The sequence below is a fragment of the Gracilinanus agilis genome, chromosome 2, assembly GCF_016433145.1.
Source record: "Gracilinanus agilis isolate LMUSP501 chromosome 2, AgileGrace, whole genome shotgun sequence".
NCBI classification, from domain to species: Eukaryota; Metazoa; Chordata; class Mammalia; order Didelphimorphia; family Didelphidae; genus Gracilinanus; species Gracilinanus agilis.
Genome location: NC_058131.1, coordinates 41,570,454 through 41,592,436, shown reverse-complemented (window position 1 = coordinate 41,592,436; position 21,983 = coordinate 41,570,454). Strand labels below are relative to the sequence as shown.

The following is a 21,983-nucleotide window of genomic DNA, read 5'->3' as shown; positions in this document are numbered from 1 at the left end:
TCTCTCTCTCTCTCTCTCTCTCTCTCTCTCTCTCTCTCTCTCTCTCTCTCTCTCTCTCTCTCTCTCTCTCTCTCTCCATTCTAACCCTAAGACAATCAGAGTGTTGGAGCTGAAAGAGGCCTTTTAGAGCATCTAATTCAAGAGTCCTTAACCTGGGAGCTGTGAACTTGTTTACAAACATTTTGGGGGCCAGTTTTCTGTCCTCGACACCACTAGCAGAGTATTGCCGAAATGTCTGCCTCTGCTCTCCCAATACCAAAGTCAGAATTCTCCAGGGAGCCCAAGCAGCTGTGAAATCTCTTCATCGGAAGCTTGAACTTCAAGATGACAGCTGAGAGTCTAAAGAGCCATTCTAAGCAATGGCTGGGCACCCACAGACTGTGTGGAAAGATGGATCCAAATTCCAAACACTCTAGGGGTTTGGGTTTTTTCTTTTAACTATGTCACAGTAGAAGAGGTAGATATAACCATCTGTAAGACCTCACAGAGATGATGGCAGGGTTGTTGAGTCAAAGAAATCTATAACCAGAAGGACTTTCAAAGACCAGGTACCCTGACCCCTGTGAAAAAGATTTTTGTGTGTGTATTTTAAAAAATCTTATTTTCTGTCAGAGTCAATACTGTATATTGGTTGCAAGGCAGAAGAGTGGTATGGTCCTGGTGATGGAGATTAAGTCACTTGCCCAGGGTCACACAGTTAGGAAGTATCTAAATCTAGATTTGAACCCAGGACCTCCTGTCTCTAGGCCTGGTTCTCAATCTACTGAGTCACCTAGCTGCTCCCCATGGGACGTTCTAAGAAAGACACCGAGGACCGTGACTACCTTGAACAGTATGGAAACATTAAAGTGATTGAAATCATGACTAACAAGGCAGTGGCAAAAAATATGGGCTATGGCTTTCGATGACCATGACTCCCAGGATAAGATTGTCATTCAAGAGCATCAGATACTGTGAAGTAAAGAAAGGCACATCTAAACCAGAAATGGCCAGTGCTTCATCTAGTCAATGGTGTCTCAAGTGGTTTTGGAAACTTTGGTGGCAGCCATGGAAGCCCTTTTGTTGGAAACGATAACCTTGGCTGTGATGGAAACTTCTGGGGTCATGATGGTTTTAGCAGCAGTTGTGGTGGTAGAAGATATGGTAGCACTTGAGATGGCTACAATGGACCGGGCAATGGTGGAAGGTTTTGGGGGTGATGGAAGCCATAATGATTTTGACAATTCTAAGACTTCTGACTTGGGTCCCATGAAGGGAGGAAACTTTGGAGGCACGAGCTTTAGTCCTTATGGTAGAGGGACAATAATTTGCCAGAACATTTAACCAAGGTGCTTGGTAGTTCCAGTAGAAGCAGTAGTTACAGCAGTGGTAGAAGATTGTAATGTCTATCAGGAAACAAAACTTAGCAGGAGAGGAAAGCCAAGAAAGTGGCAGAGAAGCTGCAGATTACAACAGATCGGTGAACTCAGCGAACCACATTGGTGGCAGGCCTTTGTTGCTATGAGACGATATGTTTTAAAGGACACTTTCTGTGTATGGCCAAAACCCCAAACAAACAAGTGTGTTTGTATTTGTGACCAACTGCATAACAGGTTTATTTTTGTTCTGTAGAAGGTATAAAGCATTCCAACCAAGGTTGTTTTTGCACTTGTGCTGTTGATGGAAAAATGTAATTAATAGTCCAATCATAATGCTGAATAAATGCATCTTTTAAAAAACAGACAAAAATGTATTTGGATGACTGTATTTCTTTCTTTCCTTTTTATTTATTTCTTTTTAATTTTTTCTCTTTCTTCCCTTTTTGAAAACAAAAACCTAACTTTTGTCTCAGTATCAGTTCTAAGACAGAAGAATGACAAGGGCTAGGCAATCAGGGTTAAATGATTTGTCTGGAATCACACAGCTAGGAAGTACCTGAGGTCAGATTTGAATCCAGGCCCTCCTAACTCCAGATCTGGCACTCTATCCATTATTTTACCTAACTGCCTTGGAATAAATGCATTTCAGTATGAATGGTTTCCTTTGTAATTTTATGTATTTTACTGTACATGATTCTGAGAAGGGTTCCATAAGCTTTACCCAATTTGCCTGAGGGTCCAAGGCATAGAAAAAGCATTCATAATCCCTTCTCTGGCCCAATCCTTCATTTTACAGATGAAGCTCAAGGAGAGGAATTAATTTGCCCAAGAGCATAAGACCAGCTGGTGTAACACTGGCGTTAGGGCACTAGCCTCCTGCCTCTTGATCTAGTACCCTTTGTACTATGCTATATAGCAAAGAAGTCAAATTAGGAAAGAGAGAAATCTGGTGACAAAATTAAAAAAAATTGCGGACATCTCTTGGGATAATGTGACAAGGCACAGTGATGTGGCTTCCCAGTTGAGTGCTAGTACTTTCCTTAACAAGCTCTGTTTAGTCTTTCTTTTTCCACAGTATTACTCGGACGGACAAAGGAAGCCATGGCCTTCTTTACTCATTAAAGAACTGATGAGAATGTACTTGCATGTCAAGATGGTCATCAGCTGACTTCCAGGGGGACAGAGCCAAGATGGCAGAGTAGAGAAGCACTCAGCCAAGCTCTCCCAATATTAAACACAACTTTAAAATAATGTCTCAAATCAAATTCTGGAGTGGGAGAATAACAAAAGGTCAGAGGGAGACATTCTTTCAGCCCAAGACAAGAGAAAAGGTAAGGAAGCAAGATTTGTGGCAAAGGAAGAGAAAGTGCCATGGACCTCATGTAAATGTAGATGAATATACCAATGGTAGGACTAGGTGGTAGAGAAAGAGGCAGCAGGAACTTTGGGAACTCTTAAGCCAGAGATGGTAAGGGAACCTGGTTGGTGGTCAGAAAGAGATTACAGGGTATCCTAGTGTTAGTACTGGATACAGGACAAGATGCTATTTGATAACTACATTGTTTATACCCACTTGTGGGTCATAGAGTTCAAGGGTGGAGAGTAGCACTTTTGGTCAAGAGTGAGTGGAAGCTATGAGAACTTTATAACACTTTGGGTTCCAAGGGACTCTGAGGTACTGTATTATTTCCAATCCCAAGAGAAGAAAATTCTGAAGAGCAATATTAGTTGCCATTTCTAAGGGGTCAGGGGTCCTTCCTAGTTTATGGACCAAGAAAGCAGTGACCACATCTCTCCCCAGATCATAATAATTTGGAAGCAACCAAAACTTCCAAATCCTCAGAACTGACTCTGAAAATAGTGACACAAAATAGTTCAAAGCTTGAGACAATCTTCCTTCCCATTCCATGCTGAGAATACAGCCAAGCATTAACATAAAACTACAAATCAAGAAATAGGGTGGAAAAATGAGCAAACAACAAAGAACCTGATCATAAAAAACTACTGTGGTGACAGGAAAGATCAAGACACAAACTCAGAAGGCAACGAAGTCAAAACAACTATAAACAAAATTTCCATAAAAAAAGTAAAATGGATAAAAGTCCAGTGAAAACTCTAGTTTGTGCAAACAAAACCAATGCAGTCAAAATTAAAAGGAAAACAGGAAACTGGAAAAAATTTTGTAGTAATTTTCTCTGATTAAGGTCTTATTTCTCAAACACATGGGGAACTGAACCATATTCATAGAAATTAGAGTCATTCCCCAATTGATAAATGGTCAAAGGATATGAACTGAAAGTTTTCAGAAGAAGATGCAGAAACTATCAATAATCACATGAAAAAATGCTCTAAATCACTACTGATTAGAGAGATGCAAATCAAAACTCTGAGATGCCAACTTATACTTCTCTGGTTAAGTGACAAATGCTGGAGGGAATGTGGAAAAAGTGGCACACTTGATGGAGTTGTGAACTAGTCCGAGAATCCTGGAGAACAATTTGGAACCATGCCCAAAGAGTTATAAAACTGCGTACCTTTTGACCCAGCAATGCCGCTACTAGGTCTGTATCCTAAAGAGATCCAAGAAAAGGGGAAAAGAACCTATTTGTTAAAAATATCTACAGTAGCTCTTTTTTTGTGGTGGCAAAGAATTGGAAACCAAGGGAAAGCCCATCAAATGGGGAATGACCAAACAAGTTACAGTATATGATTGTGATGGAATACTATTGTGATACAAGAAATGATAAGCAGGATGCTTTCAGAAAAATCTGGGAAAACTGAAGTAAAGTGAAGCAAGCAGAACCAGGAGAACATTGTATATAGTAATAGCAATAACATAATGATTATGAATTGCAAAAGACTTAGCTACTCTGATCAAGACAATAATCCATGACACTTCCAAAGGATCCATGATGAAAAATGCTCTCTACCTCTAGAGACCTGATAAACTGTGAATGCTGATTAAAGCATGATTTTAAATTTTTTTCTTTATTTTCTGTTTTGGTTGTGTTATCTTTTGCAATGTGGCTATTATGGCAATATATTTGCATGACTTCACATGTATAATCAAAATAAAATTGCTTTCCTTCTCAAAGAAGGTAAAAGGACTCAAGGGATAGAGAGAATTTTGAACTTAAAATAAAAAAGAATGTTACATTCTTTTCCATGTAATTGGGAAATAGTTAACCAAATAAATAAAAATAATTCAAAAAGATAAACATTGACCAATAGATATTTACTGACAGCTACTATTTACTGAGACCTGGGCTCTAGGCAAGTAACATTCACTTTTCTAGGACATAGTCTACTTTTCTGTAAAGTCCAATCCATTTTTTCAGATCTTTCAGAACTTTCTCCCTGATAATGCAAGCTAGGAGCCTTTATTCTTTGAACTCCTATGGCTTTTTTGCTTGGACTGTTCTTAAGAATGTAGTCTTTTCTAGGATCTCTAGCTTGTTAACTCCTTGAATATAGAAATTATGTTTTATATGCCTTTGCATCCTCCTTATTACCTAGTGCCATGTTTTATTCAGAATTGGCAGTGAGTAAATATTTGCTGAATGAAGCTTATTCAAGTCTACATATCACATTAGAGATTGGTGAGAGATAATATGAAAAGAAGTTTAGAAATCTTGAATTAACTCCTCCCTCTGGATTTTCAAAGTCTTCCTCCTGATCTTTTCCCTTGAGGTGCTTACCTGGGCAGGGATAGTACCATTATTCTTAAGGATAAGAGGGAGCTTCTCTGACTGGCCCACTAGGAGCCTCTTAAACAGGAAGAGAGGATTTCCTTTCTGATTATAGAGAACAGGCCGAATAACCACCACTCTGGGTAGGTTCCCTTCTCCGACAATATCAAATGTGAGGTTTCGGGTCTTGGAGAGGAAGCTGTAGGGAGCAAGGAATCAGCAATTTGCCAGTTAGGATGGTGATGCCAGGGTCCCATGGTTCCCACACCTCCCTCATGAAAAAGAGCTAGAGGAGAATTACTTGGGTAGACCATCTAAGGAGGCTTCAAAGACACATTGAAAGGTCTGCATTGTCGGTGGCGTGAAGGTCACTGTGGCAAAAGCCTGTGAATGGCTGCCGATGCACATCTTAGTGGGTTCCACTTCAAAGATGTCACTGATGCGAAACAAAGGCTAGAGAGACAAGGTGATATGGATATTTGGATATGTTAGCTACTGGGCATGCCCATACCTCTGCCCTATCTTTGTTTGCCACAGTTAAGGCTAGACATGGGACATTCTGCAGTTATCCCCTCTGTTTTTGCTCAGAGTGTTCCTTGGGGATGGTATGGCCTCCACTCTCTATTTGCTTGTCAAGTTTCTACTCTTCTTAAAGACCCATCCAAATGTCTTTCCTCTAGGAAGCCTTCCCAAATGTACCTAGTCAATAATTATTCTTTTCATCCTAGACTTGTTTGTATTTTCTCTTCCTACTCTTATCATGACCTCTGCTAAATTAAAACTGTCCCAGGACCTGGGATCTTTTCTCTTTTCCCTTCCCTCTTTGATTTTAATTATAGTAAAGAAAAAAATGGTACCTTTCTGAAGGCATGTATAGCAATGAAGGGGAGAAAGGGAAGATTGCTGGAAAATTGGAGCTTTTGCCATATTTCAGAGTTAGCCTTTGAAGAACTGAGAACTAAAGAGATCTGTCCCTTCCTCTTCCACAAAACTGTGTAGATTATAGGTTTTGGAATAGCTACAAAACTGGTAGGAAGATAGAGCAGGAGAGAGTGAAAGTCTTGGCCCTCATACTCCTCCCCCCCAGTGTTGGGTGGTGAGGTAGAAAAGGACAAAGGATTGCAGGAGGGCAGCATTCACAATTCTGAGGGATTTTGGGATTACACATACTTCTTTAGAACTAATGATCATTCATGCAAAGCTCTTTTTTGAATCTTTTCCCTTTTAATATGTATATAGTATTATATATAAATATATATGTTTTCTGTAATACTGTGAATGGTGTAGGTTGGGAGTATTTTTTTGTACACTAGGGAATACCATATTCTTCATGCTCCACTCCATTCTCTACCAACTTTCTTGTTTTGTGACCCAAGAATTATGAGAAAATTCTTCCTGGGTGTTCTTGGGCTTCTAGTAGCATGAAATTCACCAAGGTTACATAGTTTATCTGTGTCTGTCATAACGTCTTCCTTTCCAGAGAGTGTAAGATTAATTCAGATTGGTAATAGTTGGTAATGGAGTTAGTGCCAAGGATCAAACAGGCTATCCTAGTAAGGGGGAGGGGTGAGAATCAATAGAATTCTTTCTCCTCCCCTTCCTGAGGCAGTTGCAGCAGAAGGGGTAACTGAATCCTCTTTAGATCAAGAAACGGAGGCTGTTTAGGCTTGGCTAATCCAGGGCTAAATTGGTAGACAGATAGGAAATAACCCCACTGAGATGAGCAACTTCCACTATAGAAGATTATTCCCCCAAACCTGTGATAGATAAAAGGTTCAGGATGTCTTTCTAATATAGCAGACTTGCTCTCTGGATAAAAGCTGTTCCAGCACTTGCTTGGATGAAGAATTTGCTTAGATAATGTATGCTATAGGTGGGTATAACCCAAGTATAACTTCACACAGGCTCTCAAACTTAACAAGGGAAGGGATTTATTAATTTTAGGTAAACAGGAAAAGGGAAGGTAAATTTTAGGGATGAGGGTGAGGCAAGCTACCTAGTATCTTCAGGAAACTTGTTGGGTACCTGGGTAATGTGTTTGAATAACTTGACTTTCTATCTCCCTCACAAACTAACTTTTTGTTAGTTTATTTAATGTTATTATGTCTTTATCTAACATTATTAAGTCTAAGATGGTGAAGGTAACCTTGATTGGAGATCTATTTAAATCAGAGATGAGTTGAGATGTTGCAAGTGAGGTATTTTCCCAGTGTACACAGCCTCGTATAGTCTATATGGAGTAAAGTATACAGCAAAGTAACTCCCTACTCCCTGAGGTCAGAGATGAACTAACAAAAAGAGCAATCCTACTCTTCTTCCCAGCCTCCCTTGAATCCCAAAAAGAGTGTCCTTGCAAACTGGGAGTCCTGGCTTTTATAGTCACATTCTTAACTACCCCAACTGCCCCCTCTCCTGGAGTTCTGGTGGGTCCTATGGAATTCTGTGAGGTAGTTTCACCCCACTTAAGATCATGGATGTTATAAGAGATAGCTCCTTAAGGGCACGGAACGTGCCTTTATCTTTTTTTTTTTTTATCCTCGGCACCTAAGTGATCTCCATTTATACTCAATGAAATCTTTTCCTGTCACTTCTTTTAAGGAATCCTTGCCCTAAATTTTTTACACAGGTGCCAAGAAGCAATAGATCACATTTCCAGCCATTCATCAGGAAAGGATTAGGATTCATCACCTCAGTGACACAACTAACAAATGCCTTTAACATAACCCAAAGGAGTTGGGGTCCTACCAATAAACAGGTCCTAGCTTGGGTGATCATCCTGATCTACTTAAAGCCTTCTTTTGCTTTAAGGCCCACATTCCATGATGTCTTCTCATCACACACACCTGCTCAATTAATGATGATTCCTCCTTCCTTAGATTTTTCTAGAGTATTTTCTCTGCACTTTTCCTTTCTCTCCTCCTCTTCTATCTTATTTCATGCTTGTTATCCATACTATAGCTCTACAATTTGAGGGTAAGCATCTTCAGGGCCTGGATTGTCTCATGTTCTGATCTTTGTATTTTGGGTACCTGTTCTAAGGTCTGACATATGTAAAAGGGAATTCTGAGTTTACACTTGTGAAAGGGAATCCTTTATTCCCTTTGTCTATTTTGAATTAACACTTTGGTTAACAATAACTTAAGTACCCCTACTTAGTATCTCACTAGATTGTGAAGACAGGATTAACTCTCCTTTGTCTACTTTCGAATTGAATAAAAAGTTTGAACACCATACTTAGCACTAGGTATAGGAGCTCTCCACCCTTTTAAATCAATCAGCCAGGAAATGAGAATTCACACCTCAGTCAGCCAAGAATCTGTGAACTCTTTTGATGAGTATTCACCTCTGCAGAAGGAGAGAAGTGGTTTCTACAAACCCCCTGGGCAGTGCTGGGCAATTTGGAAGCTGTGATTAGCCCTTGTGAAAAAGGGAAGGGGACAAAAAGCCACTATAAAAGGCCCTGAATTTTTGGGGATAAAAAAGGTCGACTTCAAGAAGGAAGTCAGCTTCAAGAAGGAGTTGGACTTCAAGAAGGAAGTCAGCTTCAAGAAGGAGTTGGACTTCAAGAAGGAAGTCAGCTTCAAGAAGAAGGTCAGTTCAAGGAAGAAAGTTGGCCTTAGGAGTCACCTTCAGCTCGAGTCATTGTCTTGACCTGTCTCTTGGACGGAACTTGGGGGGAGTGGATAGCTGGTTTTCCCTTTCTATCTTCTGGAGAGAGTTTAATTCTGATTGAAAGTTAACAAGTCCTGGCTGAGTCAAGCACCATAGCAATATTTAGCTAAATAGGCTAATGTCTTCTCTATCTTTTGTATTTCTCTACTTTCACTCTTTCCACCTTTTTTTGTAAATAAAAGCTATTAAAAGTCATTTCAACTTTGAGCAATTATACTTTAAATTAGCGACTACCATATTATTTATATTTTCATATATTTTAGTCAAACCATTAAAATTTATTTCTTACACATATTGTGGATAAATGTCTATGAAATGAATGCATGGTACCAAGTTTGCTCACTCTATGTAGCTCTAAACTTTCTTCTGATTTATAATCTGGCTAGTGTGGACTATTGGCCTTGTAGACTACCTTCCCCTTACCTTGACAGAGGTTGACTTGACAGAAAAAGTGACGTCACATGGAATCTTTCCTATGTTACTGATCTTGAATCGAGCTTTGCCTTGGTGTCCCACCAGGACATTGCGAAACATAAATTTGTTCTCATCCTCAAAGAACACTCCTTTACTTTCAACAGCTTGCAGAAACTGGTACTGTTGAATATTTTTACATATCAAATGTTCCTCAAAAATGGAGGTCAAGTCATCCATTACAAAAGCTAGGGAAACAGAGAGGAGGGCAAGAGAATGGTGAAACAGTTGAATTACCTAAATGTTCTTTTAAACACTTAGTCCTGAATTCAAATGCAAGCAAGTCCTAGTGAGGGTAAAGAAACCAGGTTAGGTTGCATTTCACACTTGGAGATCAGAGTCCTTTGGTATTGTTTCCCAAATAATCCTGCTCCTACCAGTGTGATACTGGAAATTTGGGGTCCTTGATCTTAAAATTGAGAGTCCAATTTCCAAACTTCAAGTTGCTGCCATAACTGTTACAAATAATATTGATATAGATGGGATGTATTTAGAAATATTAATGGTTAATTGTAATCCATATTGGTAATTAAGAAAGCCACATGCCTGCTAAGATCTAATTCAAAATGCCCACCATACCTTCACTCTCACTGCTTCATAGGAAAGATAGCGTCCTAATCAAGTTCAGAGACTTTATACCTCTGTCTAGGTAATCACACTTCCTGCCCACCTGTATTACGTAAGAGGAATTATGGGAAATGTAGTTTTCAAGTCCCCTAAATGTCCACAGGAAGTTTATATCATGGACCTCGATATTGAGATCAAGGACCCCAAATTTCCAGTATCACACCAGTTAAAACTATCCCACAGAGGCCCCCATTAGTGGTGGTGTCTTTAACAGTGCCTATATTATCCAAATGTGTTTTATAAGCCAGAAAAGCAAAACTGGAAGTGAAAAACAGCTGAACTTGCTTCTTAACATGATGCATACTGCTAATGGATGCAGAATAAGCTTTGTTTCAAAGAAACACTAGATAACTTTGTGGATATTTACTTGCTGAGAAATGATTTTTTTCCTTATTCAAAGATATTTTATTTTCCCAATTATATGTAATGATAATTTTCATTGTACGTTTTTTGAAGTTATAAGATCAAATTTTCTCCCTTCTTTCCTTCCCCCACCCCTCCTACCTTGGAAATGGTAAACAATTTGATCTGGGTTATACATATATTATCATGCAAAACATACTTCCACAATGGTCATATTTTTGTAAGAGAATACTCATATAAAAACCAAAACCCCCAAATAAACTGAAGTGAAAAATAGTGAGCTTGGATTTGCATCTGACTCCAATAGTTCTTTCTCTGGAGGTGGATAGACTTCTTTGTCATAAGTCCTGCAGAATTGTCTTGGATCTTTGTATTGCTGAGGGTAGCTAAGTCTTTCACATGAGAAATGATATTTAAGGGTAAGAAAAAGACATTGGATATGAGGCAGAAAGGGCAACTAAAAGACAAAAATCTTGTTTCTGAATACCTGGAAAACAGGCTTCAGCTATCAATGTATATTGAATGCCACCAGGTTGGTCTTTTGGATCTCTGTCTGAGATCTCAATGGCCAGATACTCTTCACATCGTCCAATTGGGTCAGCAATACAATCCACTGTGATACTCTGCTGCCCTCCCGGAGGGACAGTTCCAAATCCAGGGTAGATGGTGAACATGCTGAGGGTGAAACGAGCCTGTGGAAAGAATAAGAGAAATGAAAATTCACTTTTCTCTCACAGTCATACTAGTTGGGTCATTTTTCCAGTGAAACAGTGAATAGAGCACTGGTCCTAGAGTTAGGAAGACCTCAATTCAAATGTGGCTTTGGATATTTCCCAGCTGTGTGCAAGTCACTTAACTACTGATTGCCTCAGTTTCCTCAATCATAAAAGAGGGAGGATAATAATATCTACCAGGCAGGACTTTTGTATGGATCAAATGAAATATTTGTCAAGAGCCCTAAATATAGTGTCTAGCACATAGTAGGCACTCTGCAAATGCTCATATCCTTTCCCTCCCATCTCTTCTCTTCACTTCTTTGGAGCATTTTCCCTGAGTAATATGTCTTTATGGTCCTCCATGAAAATTCTTCTCTAATGCCACCTTGTGGTACAAGAGTGATCCTGGGCATTAGAAGGCTTGTGCTGGCATCACACAAAAACTCTGGTAGGCGTCAATATACATATGGCATTTACTATGTGCTGGGTCCTGTGCTAAGCACTGGGGACACAAAAAGAGATATAAGATGGTTCCTGACCTCAAGGATTTCACAATCTAATGTGAGAGACAACATGCAAATACATACATATAGCAATGAAGCTGTAAGTATAGGTCTTGGGATGGGAAGTGGTCCATGGCCCAGAAAGGAAATGTATGACCAGAGAGTGGGCTAATTGATTCTAATTAGGTAATTAGAAGTTGCCTAATGAGAAATGCTTAATTAGGAAAACCAGGTAATTAATTCTAAAGACTTCTTCCTGAGAGATTAGGGGTTAAGAACTGCATCCATGGAGAGAATATCAGCACTAGTGGAACCATTTAAAGTATTAAAGAAAATCTCAGGGGTCCAAGCTGATCTGATTGTCAATTGTTTCTATTGAACTCACAGGTCCCGCGTCCCATGGACAATGCTAGGTCCTGAGGTCTGGACATGTGTATTCTTTACCTTGAATTGATCCTACTTCACCTGGCCCAAGGGGAGCCAATGTCTGGAGAAGGAAAAGCTACAGAAGAGGTAAGAGATGGGGGGAAAAAAGGTGGGAAGCCTAATGTCTGTGAATCAAATGGCAGTCATTCACAGAAGAGGGAAGATAAATTCTTCGAACAATAGGAAGGAAATGGGAAGAGTTTACCAAGTAAAGAATTTTGGTGGTTCAATATTGTGGTCCATCGATATGCCAATATAGAATTCTTTGAAGATTTTACCATTGTATCCTCTACTCTAGCTGGTGGGGTTGTTGTCTTGGAGGAGGGAGCCAGTTGAAAAGACCATTTGGAATGGGGCTCTCAGGGCAGGGAATCATGGAAGAGCGGAATGAATTACTCACTTGGTTCATGCCACTTAGCTCTTTTTGTAGTGACTCATTGCCTTTGACAGTCCTGGTAGTGGAGAACCTGAAAAAGCTGACGTTTTCCTTGGATCGTGCATGCTTGGGATGGCCTCCTCTGAGGAAAGAAGGATGTGCATATTCATCCATCCATCATCAAACACATAATATGCACAATAGCCATATGCGCTAAGGACATATCATTAGTTTGCATTGACTCTGGGGTTATCTCATAGCTTCTAGTGAAGCTCCTACTAGGAATGGGTACAGTTTTCTTTGTTCAACTAGGAATAAAAAGGCTAACAGATATGTTTAATTTTAAAAAATATAATTATTAATTATGATTTAATTTGTTCAGTCAGTTTTGACCAGACACTGTAAAACTCTGCAGTAATTATTTTCATCAAATGTGATTTTAATGAAAAAAGGCAGTATTAGGAGAGTGGATAAAACTTCAGGAGTCAGGATGTGACTTTGCTACTCCCTGTATGACTCTGGGTAAGTTCTGCTTTTTGGGTTTTGATTAATCCACTAAAAAGAAATAGGTGTTGGATCAGATGATTTCTAAGACTCCATTCAGCTCTAAATCCTTTGATTAATGTATACAGTGCAGGCTAATGCAAGACAGAGGAAGTGAGGTGGTGCAGGGGACAGAGTGCTGGACTTGATGTCAGGAAGACTCGAGTTCATGTCTGGCCTCAAACACTTAGTAGGCTATGTGACCCTGGGCAACTCACTTCCCTCTATTTGCCTCAGTTTCTTCATTTGTCAAATGTGCTGGAGAAGGAAATGGCAAACCACTCTTAATATCTTTTCTAAGAAACTCCCAAATGGAATCATGAAGAGTTGGACACGACGAAAACAATAAATGCATTGATCAGAGTTCTTGAGTCTTTCAAAATTATTTGAAACAATTGGACAATAGCAATGCATTAAAAATAAAAAATAAAAAGTGTATCTTTGAAATGGAAACTTCCCTCAGAATAACTAGTGGCATATTAGCATGGTGTGGTAGATAGAAATTGGCCTGGGAGCTACAATAGAGCTACCTCTGACACATTTTAACTATGTGACTCTTGGCAAATCCCTTATCTTCCCAGTACTCTAGGCAGTCCTAGCCCAAGATTGATGCTGACCTGTATTGATAAAGGGCATTTCCTCTCTGGGAGGTACAAGCAAAATCACAGGTCCAGTTCTTTTTCTTAATGGTATATTTTATTTTATTTTTAAAAAAATGAAATGATGTTCTCTTTTCTTCTGTTATAGGTGTAATAATGTCTTTTAGATTATTTTAGTTGTGGAAGGTTTATCCTCAAAGGCTATCTGTTAGAGTTATTATTCCAATGGGGGGAAAAAACCTCGCTATTGGCACAAGAAGCTAAATTAGCAGCTCTGCTAACCTAGCTTTTGGGGGCATAGAGTCCTAGCACCTGGAAGATCTCTACAGATGACCATGCTCAAAAATAGTTGGTGGTCCATTGCCTTTTCAGTTCTGCATTTCTTAGTCTTCCCTTTTTTAAAAGAAGCAACTGGGACAATTAGTACTTAACTTTGGTTTGCCCTACCATTATCATATAAAGCTAGGAAGTTACCTGATTACTCCCATTCTTCAAGAAGAAACAAAGAAACAGAACAGGATGGATAATTCTAGAAGAGCCCCAAACCATATGCATTGGTTAACCTAGAATTTTTCATATGTTGGTCTGATGGTGCAGAATAGGGAAAAGTCAAGCTTCTGGGAAAGGGAAGGTAGCAAGCAAATGTTTTTTTCTTACAATTTCCTGCCATGAAGCAAAGGAGCATCCCTGTTCAGTCTACTGATGCTGAATTTAAAGTCCAGGACGCCTTGGTTTTCAATGTTGAAGCTGGAAGTTTTACGGCTGCCACAAACCAGAGCTCCAAAGTTGATGACTGCAGCAGGGCTGATGACATATTTGGAGAATATTGCATTCACTGAAAATTTGATTGGAATGCTGGCAATGACCTCACCTCCTTCTAGGCTATTGGGTTCAATAATCTAAAAAGAGAAGGAAAATTAGGAGTGGTGAGGAAGCTGTCTAAATCTTGAGACTCCCCGTTGAATGGCAATAGGGTATAACAGACCTAGCTTCAGTTTAAGTTTTAATTGTGTCTCTTACTGGCTCTGTGACTTTAGGCAAGTTTATTAATCTCTTTAGGACTCTTTAAAAAAATTCTAGGAGCCAGCTTCTAGAAAAGTTGTTAGTATGCATTATTTTTACTTTCCTCTCAATTCTCTCTTACAAATATTTATTTTTTATAAGTTTGCATGATCTGTTTCTTCCCTTACTCTCCCCTCAAATGAATCAAAATAAGAAAACCCTATAACAAATATGGATAGTTGAATAAAATCAAACCTCTTCTAGGCTTGTCCGGTATAAGGAATATGAATGTCTCATTTTGTATTTTCGGCTCAACACTTCACTAGCAGGAGTTTCATCTTTAATTCTCTGGACACTTGATTTATCATTGTATCCATCAAATTTTAAGTTTTTTTCAAAATTATTTTTTTTTATCATGTTATCATCAGAGAGGCTGCTAGGTGGCATCATAGTGCACAGGGTGCTGAGCCTGGAGTCAGGAAGACTTCAGATCTGATCTAGCCCCAGATACTTACTAGTTGTGGGACCCTGAGCAGTTCACTTAATCTCCAAATGCCTCAGTTTCACAACAACAACAACAACAACAACAACAACAACAACAACAACAACAACAACAACAACAACAATGATAATACTTACTTCCCAAGGTTATAGTGAGGATATAAATGAGATAATAGATGTAAAGTGTTTTGAAAACCTGAAATTCTTTTCCTGGTTCTGTTTGTTTCAATCTATCACATGATAGAAATCTTTTTCAGTTTCCTCTGAAATTGCCAATTTCATAATTTCTTATGTTATATATAGAATATAGATATTCTAGAATATATATTCTAGAATATAGAATATAGAATATATTTATGTATTTTTATTTATATATGTATATATTATATATTAAAATACTGATTTATTATTAATATTTAAATTCCGTTATCGTCAGATACCTTAAATTGTTTAGCTATTCACCAAGAGATGAATATCTCTTTAACTTTTAGGTCTTTGAAACTACAAAAAAAGCAAGTATCAATATTTTTGCACATGCGTATTCTCCTTTCTTTGATTTCTTTCAGTCATGTTATCATTGAGTCAGAGGGTAGACACAGTGTAGTAGCTTTTTGGGGATAGTTCCAAGCTGCTTTCCAGAATGGCTGGACCAGTTCACAGCTTGACCAATGGTGCATTAGTGGTTTTCCTCATTTTTTAACCCCCTGAAGTCTGGATCTTTATATTCTCCTAACTTCTCCTTCCAAAGTTAGCAATGATGTCCCTGTTGCTAAATTTCTTTCTCTTTGAAACCTTTGATATTTTTGTTGCTTGCACTTTCTTCTTGGCTGCCCTGTCCTATTTGAACTTTTATGGTCCTACTCTCTCTCTGTTCTTACCCCTGTATCTTTGACCTTTTATACTTTCCTTTGCTGGAAATCCAGATTCTAAAGCTCTGTCCTGAGTTTTCTTCTGCTTGAGCTCTAAACTCCCTCTCAGTGATCTCATCAACAATCATGTGTTTAATTATCAAATCTATACATATGAATTAGCTATCCACCCCAAGCCTCTCTCCTAAACTCTTGTACTCCATCACCAACTGTTTTTTTTTTTGACATTTCAAATTGAGTATCATACAGATATCTCCAACTCAACATATTTAAAACAGAAGCCATTATTTTTTGCTTCAAACACACTTCTTCCAAAATTCTCTATTACTTTTTTAAAAACCCTTTCCTTCTGTCTTAGAATCAGTATTGGTTTTAAAGCAGAAGGGGGTAAGGGCTAGGCCAAGGCAATTAAGTGACTTGCCCAGGGTCACATAGCTAGGAAGTTATTTGAAGCCATATTTTGAACCCAGGATCTCTCATCTCCAGGTTGGCTCTCCAGCCACTGAGCCACCTATCTGCCACATTCTCCCCCCTTCTGTTTGGTCACTCATCTTCCAGGCTCTCATCTCTCCAACCTTTCCTCCACACAGTTGCCAAATTAAAATTCCTAAAGGACAGCTCTATCTGGGTCACTCCCTTCTGCAATAAATTCCAGGGGTTTCCTATTCCTCATGGGATTAAATACACATTCTTCTCTTTGCCACTTGAAGCCACTTACAGCTCGGCTCTAACTTACCTTTACAGAATGTTCCTTGTTTCATATAAACTAGGCTTCTTGCTATGCCTTTTTCATGGTTTTCCTTCTCCTTTTTGTAGGCTTTTTCTCTGACCGTTGCCCATGCCTACAAAGTACCCCCTTTCTTTTACCTCTTCTTCTTGGAATTCCTAGTTTCTTTCAAAGCTCAATTCAAATGCTACCTGCTATATGAAGCTTTTCATCCCAATCCTGGTTGATAATGCTTCCCCTGGAAATTGACTTTTTGATTTTTGTTTGGACTTACAAATATCCACAATTTTCCCTGCTTAAAGGAAAGACTGTTTCATTTTTATCTCTAAATTGCCCATTTCTAGCATAATGCCTGGCATATTGGAGGTGCTTAATAAATCCTTCTGGACTGGTTAATAGAAGGGGGTAAGTGTTGGTGCACCCTGGATGATAAATTACAATGTATATTTTAGGGGAAATTATTCCTGCATAGGTTGGATTAGGTGGCTTTGGAGTCTCTCCTTCTGACTCTAAGATTCCATGATAAAGAGTCACCTCAGGTCTCTTCCAGCCTCCAAATCCTATGACTTTGTACCCAGATGGCTCTGGAGGCCTCCTTCAGCTCTAAAAAATAAATCAGTGATTCTGGGTTATCAGAGGGAGCACTTTTGAATACTTGATTTGCAACTAGCTACCAATATTCACTTTATATAAGTTCAGATTTTCTGGAGGGATCTTCTTCTGGGAAGACTTCCCAAGAAAGACCTCCTGACGCGAGTCCAAAGTGCAGGAGTGACTTCCAGCTATCTCACCTGACAGCGGAGGATGGGTTTGCTGTCAATTTTGATTTCTCTTTTTGACCGGAATGTCACTTGGATATTGGTGGGCCGATCTGTTGTGGTCAGTGTTCCTCTCTTGGGTTGGGTGGAGATGATGGAGGTCACCTTGGGTAGGTGAGGTGGCAGGGGTTCCAGAATAAAGCTACAGGACAGAGGCAGAAATCAGTTGGACATTCAAAGACAACTGAATTTTTATTAATAATTACATGGTTGGTTTTATGCAAACTGTCAGGAAGGCTAGACAAGTACATCAGAAAATAATTGTCGTGTAAAAAAATAACGGCATCAAAAAAAGTTTTAAAAAAAGGAAACTTCCTGAAAGTTGATGTGATTCGATATTAAAGAAAAATAACATCCAGAAATGAATAAATTAAGAGTGGTAGTGTGATATAGTGCAAAAAAACAGAGAATGACCTATATTCAAATCCTGTCTTCTGATGCTCACTACCATCTGACCTTGGGTAAGTCACAATCTCTCTGGCCAAGTTTCCTAATAAGTTAGTGAAGGGACTGGATTAAGTGGCCTTTGAGATCCTTTTCAGATCAAAGAACCATATGGTGACACAGATAGAGTGTTGGGCCTGGAGTAAGCAAAAGCATCCCTTGGCAAGTTTCGTAGCCTTTGTCTGCCTCAATTTCCTCATTTATAAAGTGGGATAATCATAAATGCTGGCTGTTAAACGATCTTATTCAAGATCCAGTTCTGGCACAAATTCTGTTGTGATAATTTCTAAAACATCAGAACCTTGTTGAATTGTTGACATTTAAATCTCTGTAATTGAAGATTTGTTTCTATTTAAACCTTGGTGCCACTTCTTTCACTATAGTAGAAGCTGGAGGTACAGCCAGGTCATGATTTGTTTAAACAATAAATTCCTCTGAAGTGAAAGCATGTAATCAAATTGGTGCCATTTGAAGTTCCAATGGTGCAGAATAAGGTAACTGTTTCCAGCTCAGTGGAAACGTGTTGTGCAAATTCAAATAATTCAACCCCTTTAAGGGGATTCATTATTTGCCAAATGGGGCCTATATATTAAGTGATTTGAGGCCATAGAGAAAAACAACAGGCATAGTTCTTGTGTTTTCTATATTATTTTAGTATTCCAAGTTTAGTATTCTAAGTATTTAGTATTCCAAGTATATTTAGTATTCTTGTAATACGATATTTGTACCATGGGATCCACCAGAGGCAACACATCAGAAAAAAACAAAAACAAACCCAAATTGCCAACTCAATCACTTAAATATTACCTGTATGTAATTTCATATTTTCCTTTGTTCTTCAATGCCAGAAACTGTTTAGCTTCTTCCATCACTCTAACAACACCAAAATCTAAGAATCCTTCATTTCCTGCAGAGAGCCAAGGGAGGGGGAGAAGGGGAGAGAATGAGAGACAGAGAGAGACAGAGACAGAGAGACAGAGACAGAGAGACAGAGACAGAGAGACAGAGAGAGAGAGAGAGAGAGAGAGACAGACAGACAGACAGACATAGAATACTCTGGTTAAAGTATCAAATTGATAAATTATGACTGAATTAAAATCTGATTCCAAGGTTTACCTTCAGAGGCACCATCCCAGAAGATGAATTTGTACATGCTTTGGGAGCAAAATCTTGATCTTTTCCTAGTTCTTTTCTGAATCGGCATTATAGCCATCTACTTTCATAATTTCCTCTGCACTTTCTAAAAGTTCCAAATTTCTGTTCTTTGAGAAATCCCATGACTTTAATTTCTGAGTCCATCAATATTAATAACATAAAGCATGACTCAGGGGGAAAAGAAGAACAGTATTTCCTTTGATTTGCCCAGGAAGGCAGAGCTGCTAAGAGGAAGGGGGATACCGGTGGAGAATGAAAGGCTGATAAAGGATCTCATGTGAAGAGGAGAGGGCTTGAAAAGGCTGAGAAGCAGTTGCTATCAAATAATTGTTCTGAGGAGTGATCTGAAGCTTTGGTTTCCATGAACATGACATTGTGACTTTCAAGCTGGGGAAAGTCCCATGGCATTTGGGGTCTGGTGACACTCTGGGTGACATCTTCTAATGGATGGGCTTTTTTTTGCATTGCTATTTTAGAATACTGTTTCATACCTAGAGAATTATGATTGTGTTCATAATGTACATAACTGTGTATTAGGAGGGATTGGTCAGTGGAGGTCCAAAGTATAAGCTGAGGGCTCTGGTGGCTGATGGGTGAGGCTGTTTATGGAAGTGAGTGATGGTGTGTAATGGCCATCATGACTCCGATATCGTCTGGCAGCAGACAGAGTCCTTAGCTTCTTCTGAGGACTGACTTCCCCTCCACCCCCCATTAGACAGTCTCCCCACAAAGCCAATGCTACTGAGCTATATGAAAAATCAAAACATGTCATAGATTTGTTATTAAACACCCTTTACTTGATGGAGTAAACAGACCTTTGGGAAAAGTGATGTCCAACGCAATGTCATACGATTCTGCAAAGATCTGGATGTTTTCAATCTGAACAACTCCAATGAGATAGTCTGCATCTAAAATCTGACAAAAAGAGAAATTCTTTTGCTGAAAGACAGCATGATGCTAATTCATGACTAACTATGCCTTTCCTGGCATGGCTATTGATTTCTCATCTCTTGATTCCTAATTTGATACTGGCTGCCAAATTCAGTCTAATTTTCCTTAGGATCTCTCCTTAGCAGGGAAAAATAAGAACATCAGGGATCTTGAGCAAAATTCCTTTATTTCCCTCTAGCCATTTTATCTGAGGACTACCTGATCAAGACTGGATATGTGTGCTCAAGGCTGAAGCAGAAAAGAAAAAGAGTCAGTTTTCAGTTTTTCATGTGAAGGATTCAAAGAAACCACAGGAATAAATAAAATCAATAGAGAGAGAAAGTTACACTGATGCTAGTGATTTCAATATTTCCCTTTATTAAATACTAAATGGAGCTACAAATAGAAAAATTGAGTGATTTGTATTTTTAGAAAAATTGCATCATTGAGTTGGAAGGGAACTCAAGAAATAATTTAATTCTAACCTTTTTCTCTCCTTGCTAACATCCCCCATAACAGAGGCCATCTAGTCTCTGCATGACTATTTCTAGTAACAACTTTCGAAAGCAGTCTGTTTCATTGTTGGAAAATCCTTCTATATAATGAGCTGACATCTGTCTTCTGGCTGCTTCCACCCATTGGTTCTAATTCCTCTTCTTAAGTTACCCAAGAAAAAGTATAATCCCTCTTCTATATGTTTTCCATATTTGGACATAGAAGTCAAGTTCCTCCTACATGTTCTTTTCTCTGGGCTAAACATCCCAAATATCGTGAACTCCAGCATTAGTAAATAGTTGATTGCTAGACTGGACTACTAGTGTTGAATTCTAGGTTCAGAGGGATTTGATCTTGGTGTGTATGTGTGAGAGCTCTTCTTTCTCTTTCTTCTTCCTTCCAACACAATGATTTGAGAGGCACCAGAAGAAGACAAGGCATCCAGAGGAGAAAAAAGAGACACCATAAGGGCAAAAAGATACTCACCTGAGAAAAAAGAAGCTGTACCTGGGAGCAGAGAGAGACATGAAGAGGACAAACACAGATGAGGATGGACAGCCATCCAAGGGAGGAAGTAGCTTTAATGAGTGTGACACCTTGTACCAGAGAAGGATGCCAACTCTGCATTAGAGAAAGGGCTTCCAGGAAAGATGAGTCATGAGTTTACCCTACATGTGTTTTTCCTATGTGTGTCTCAATATTATTTAAGTCTACTTTCCCTCTGACCTTGTGTGTACTTGTCAGAGGGTATATCCTGGCATTTTGGGGAGGGATGTTTAACTGTTCTTAACATACCTTCTTAGTAAATTTCTTTTTCTAAAAGTGAATTGAAGCATGGTATTAATAGAAGCACATTGATGGGGGTTTGTGAGCAATAGTCCTAGAAATTAGAGCTTCTAACTAGGGTTACTCTTAGGACTCTCAGAAGAGAAGTAATCAGCTATTTCATGGAGACCCAAATTGTAAATGAGAGTGCTTAGCTGGAGGCCCCAGAGAGGGGGCTACATCTATAACCCTTAAAGGTTTATTAAACTCTTTTCTCACAAATACCCCATGTGGTAGATATTAAATGTTGGATTACCTTTATTTTATAAATGAAGAAATTGAGACTTAGATCAAGTGACTTGACCAAGGTGATAACAACTACTAAGTATGAGAGATAACTTTCAATCCCAAGTCTCTCCTCACTCCAGGTTAGGCACCCACGACCCTATATAATATTGCCTCTAAATTGGGCTGGGTTATAGTACCCTAGAATTTAGAATTGCTTTGGCCTGAGCACCAGAGCTCTTCTCATCCAACCTCTTCATCCTACAGATGATAAAGCTAAGGTCAGGGGGGAGGTGGGGTGGGAGAGGAGGGATGACTTGTCAACTTTCTTCTGAGATACAAAGAATGTGGCATAAACTGGTTTTATGTTTTTTTTTTCACACCAAAAAGGAACAGAGATGCTCTACTTTTTGACAAAATGAGTAGTTCTCCATAAGTAATACCCATGTTTCCAGGTCACTCCTAGACTGCATTACTGCATCATTTGTAGACAAGAAAGTCTACAAATCTCTCTCTCTCTCTCTCTCTCTCTCTCTCTCTCTCTCTCTCTCCTTCCCTCTCTATTCCTTCCTTCCTTTTTCCCTTCCTTTTTCCCTTCCTTCCTTTCTTTCTCCCTTCTTTCCTTCCTTCCTTCCTTCCTTCCTTCCTT

The 21,983-nt window shown here is 39.0% G+C and overlaps 1 protein-coding gene and 1 pseudogene across 1 annotated transcript in view; one reads left to right on the top strand and one right to left on the bottom strand.

Moving 5' to 3' along the window:
- The window catches only part of HYDIN (HYDIN axonemal central pair apparatus protein), a 417,120-nt gene that overhangs the window by 83,334 nt on the left and 311,803 nt on the right, over positions 1-21,983 (bottom strand). The window contains exons 53-61 of the mRNA XM_044659361.1: positions 19,675-19,774; positions 18,512-18,611; positions 17,234-17,402; positions 14,001-14,242; positions 12,226-12,343; positions 10,668-10,872; positions 9,143-9,378; positions 5,349-5,500; positions 5,057-5,246 (exon numbers count right to left, since the gene is read on the bottom strand). Coding sequence (XP_044515296.1) covers positions 5,057-5,246; positions 5,349-5,500; positions 9,143-9,378; positions 10,668-10,872; positions 12,226-12,343; positions 14,001-14,242; positions 17,234-17,402; positions 18,512-18,611; positions 19,675-19,774 — 1,512 coding nt within the window. The remainder of the gene's footprint in view (positions 1-5,056; positions 5,247-5,348; positions 5,501-9,142; positions 9,379-10,667; positions 10,873-12,225; positions 12,344-14,000; positions 14,243-17,233; positions 17,403-18,511; positions 18,612-19,674; positions 19,775-21,983) is intronic.
- Positions 232-1,382, top strand: LOC123236562 (annotated as a pseudogene).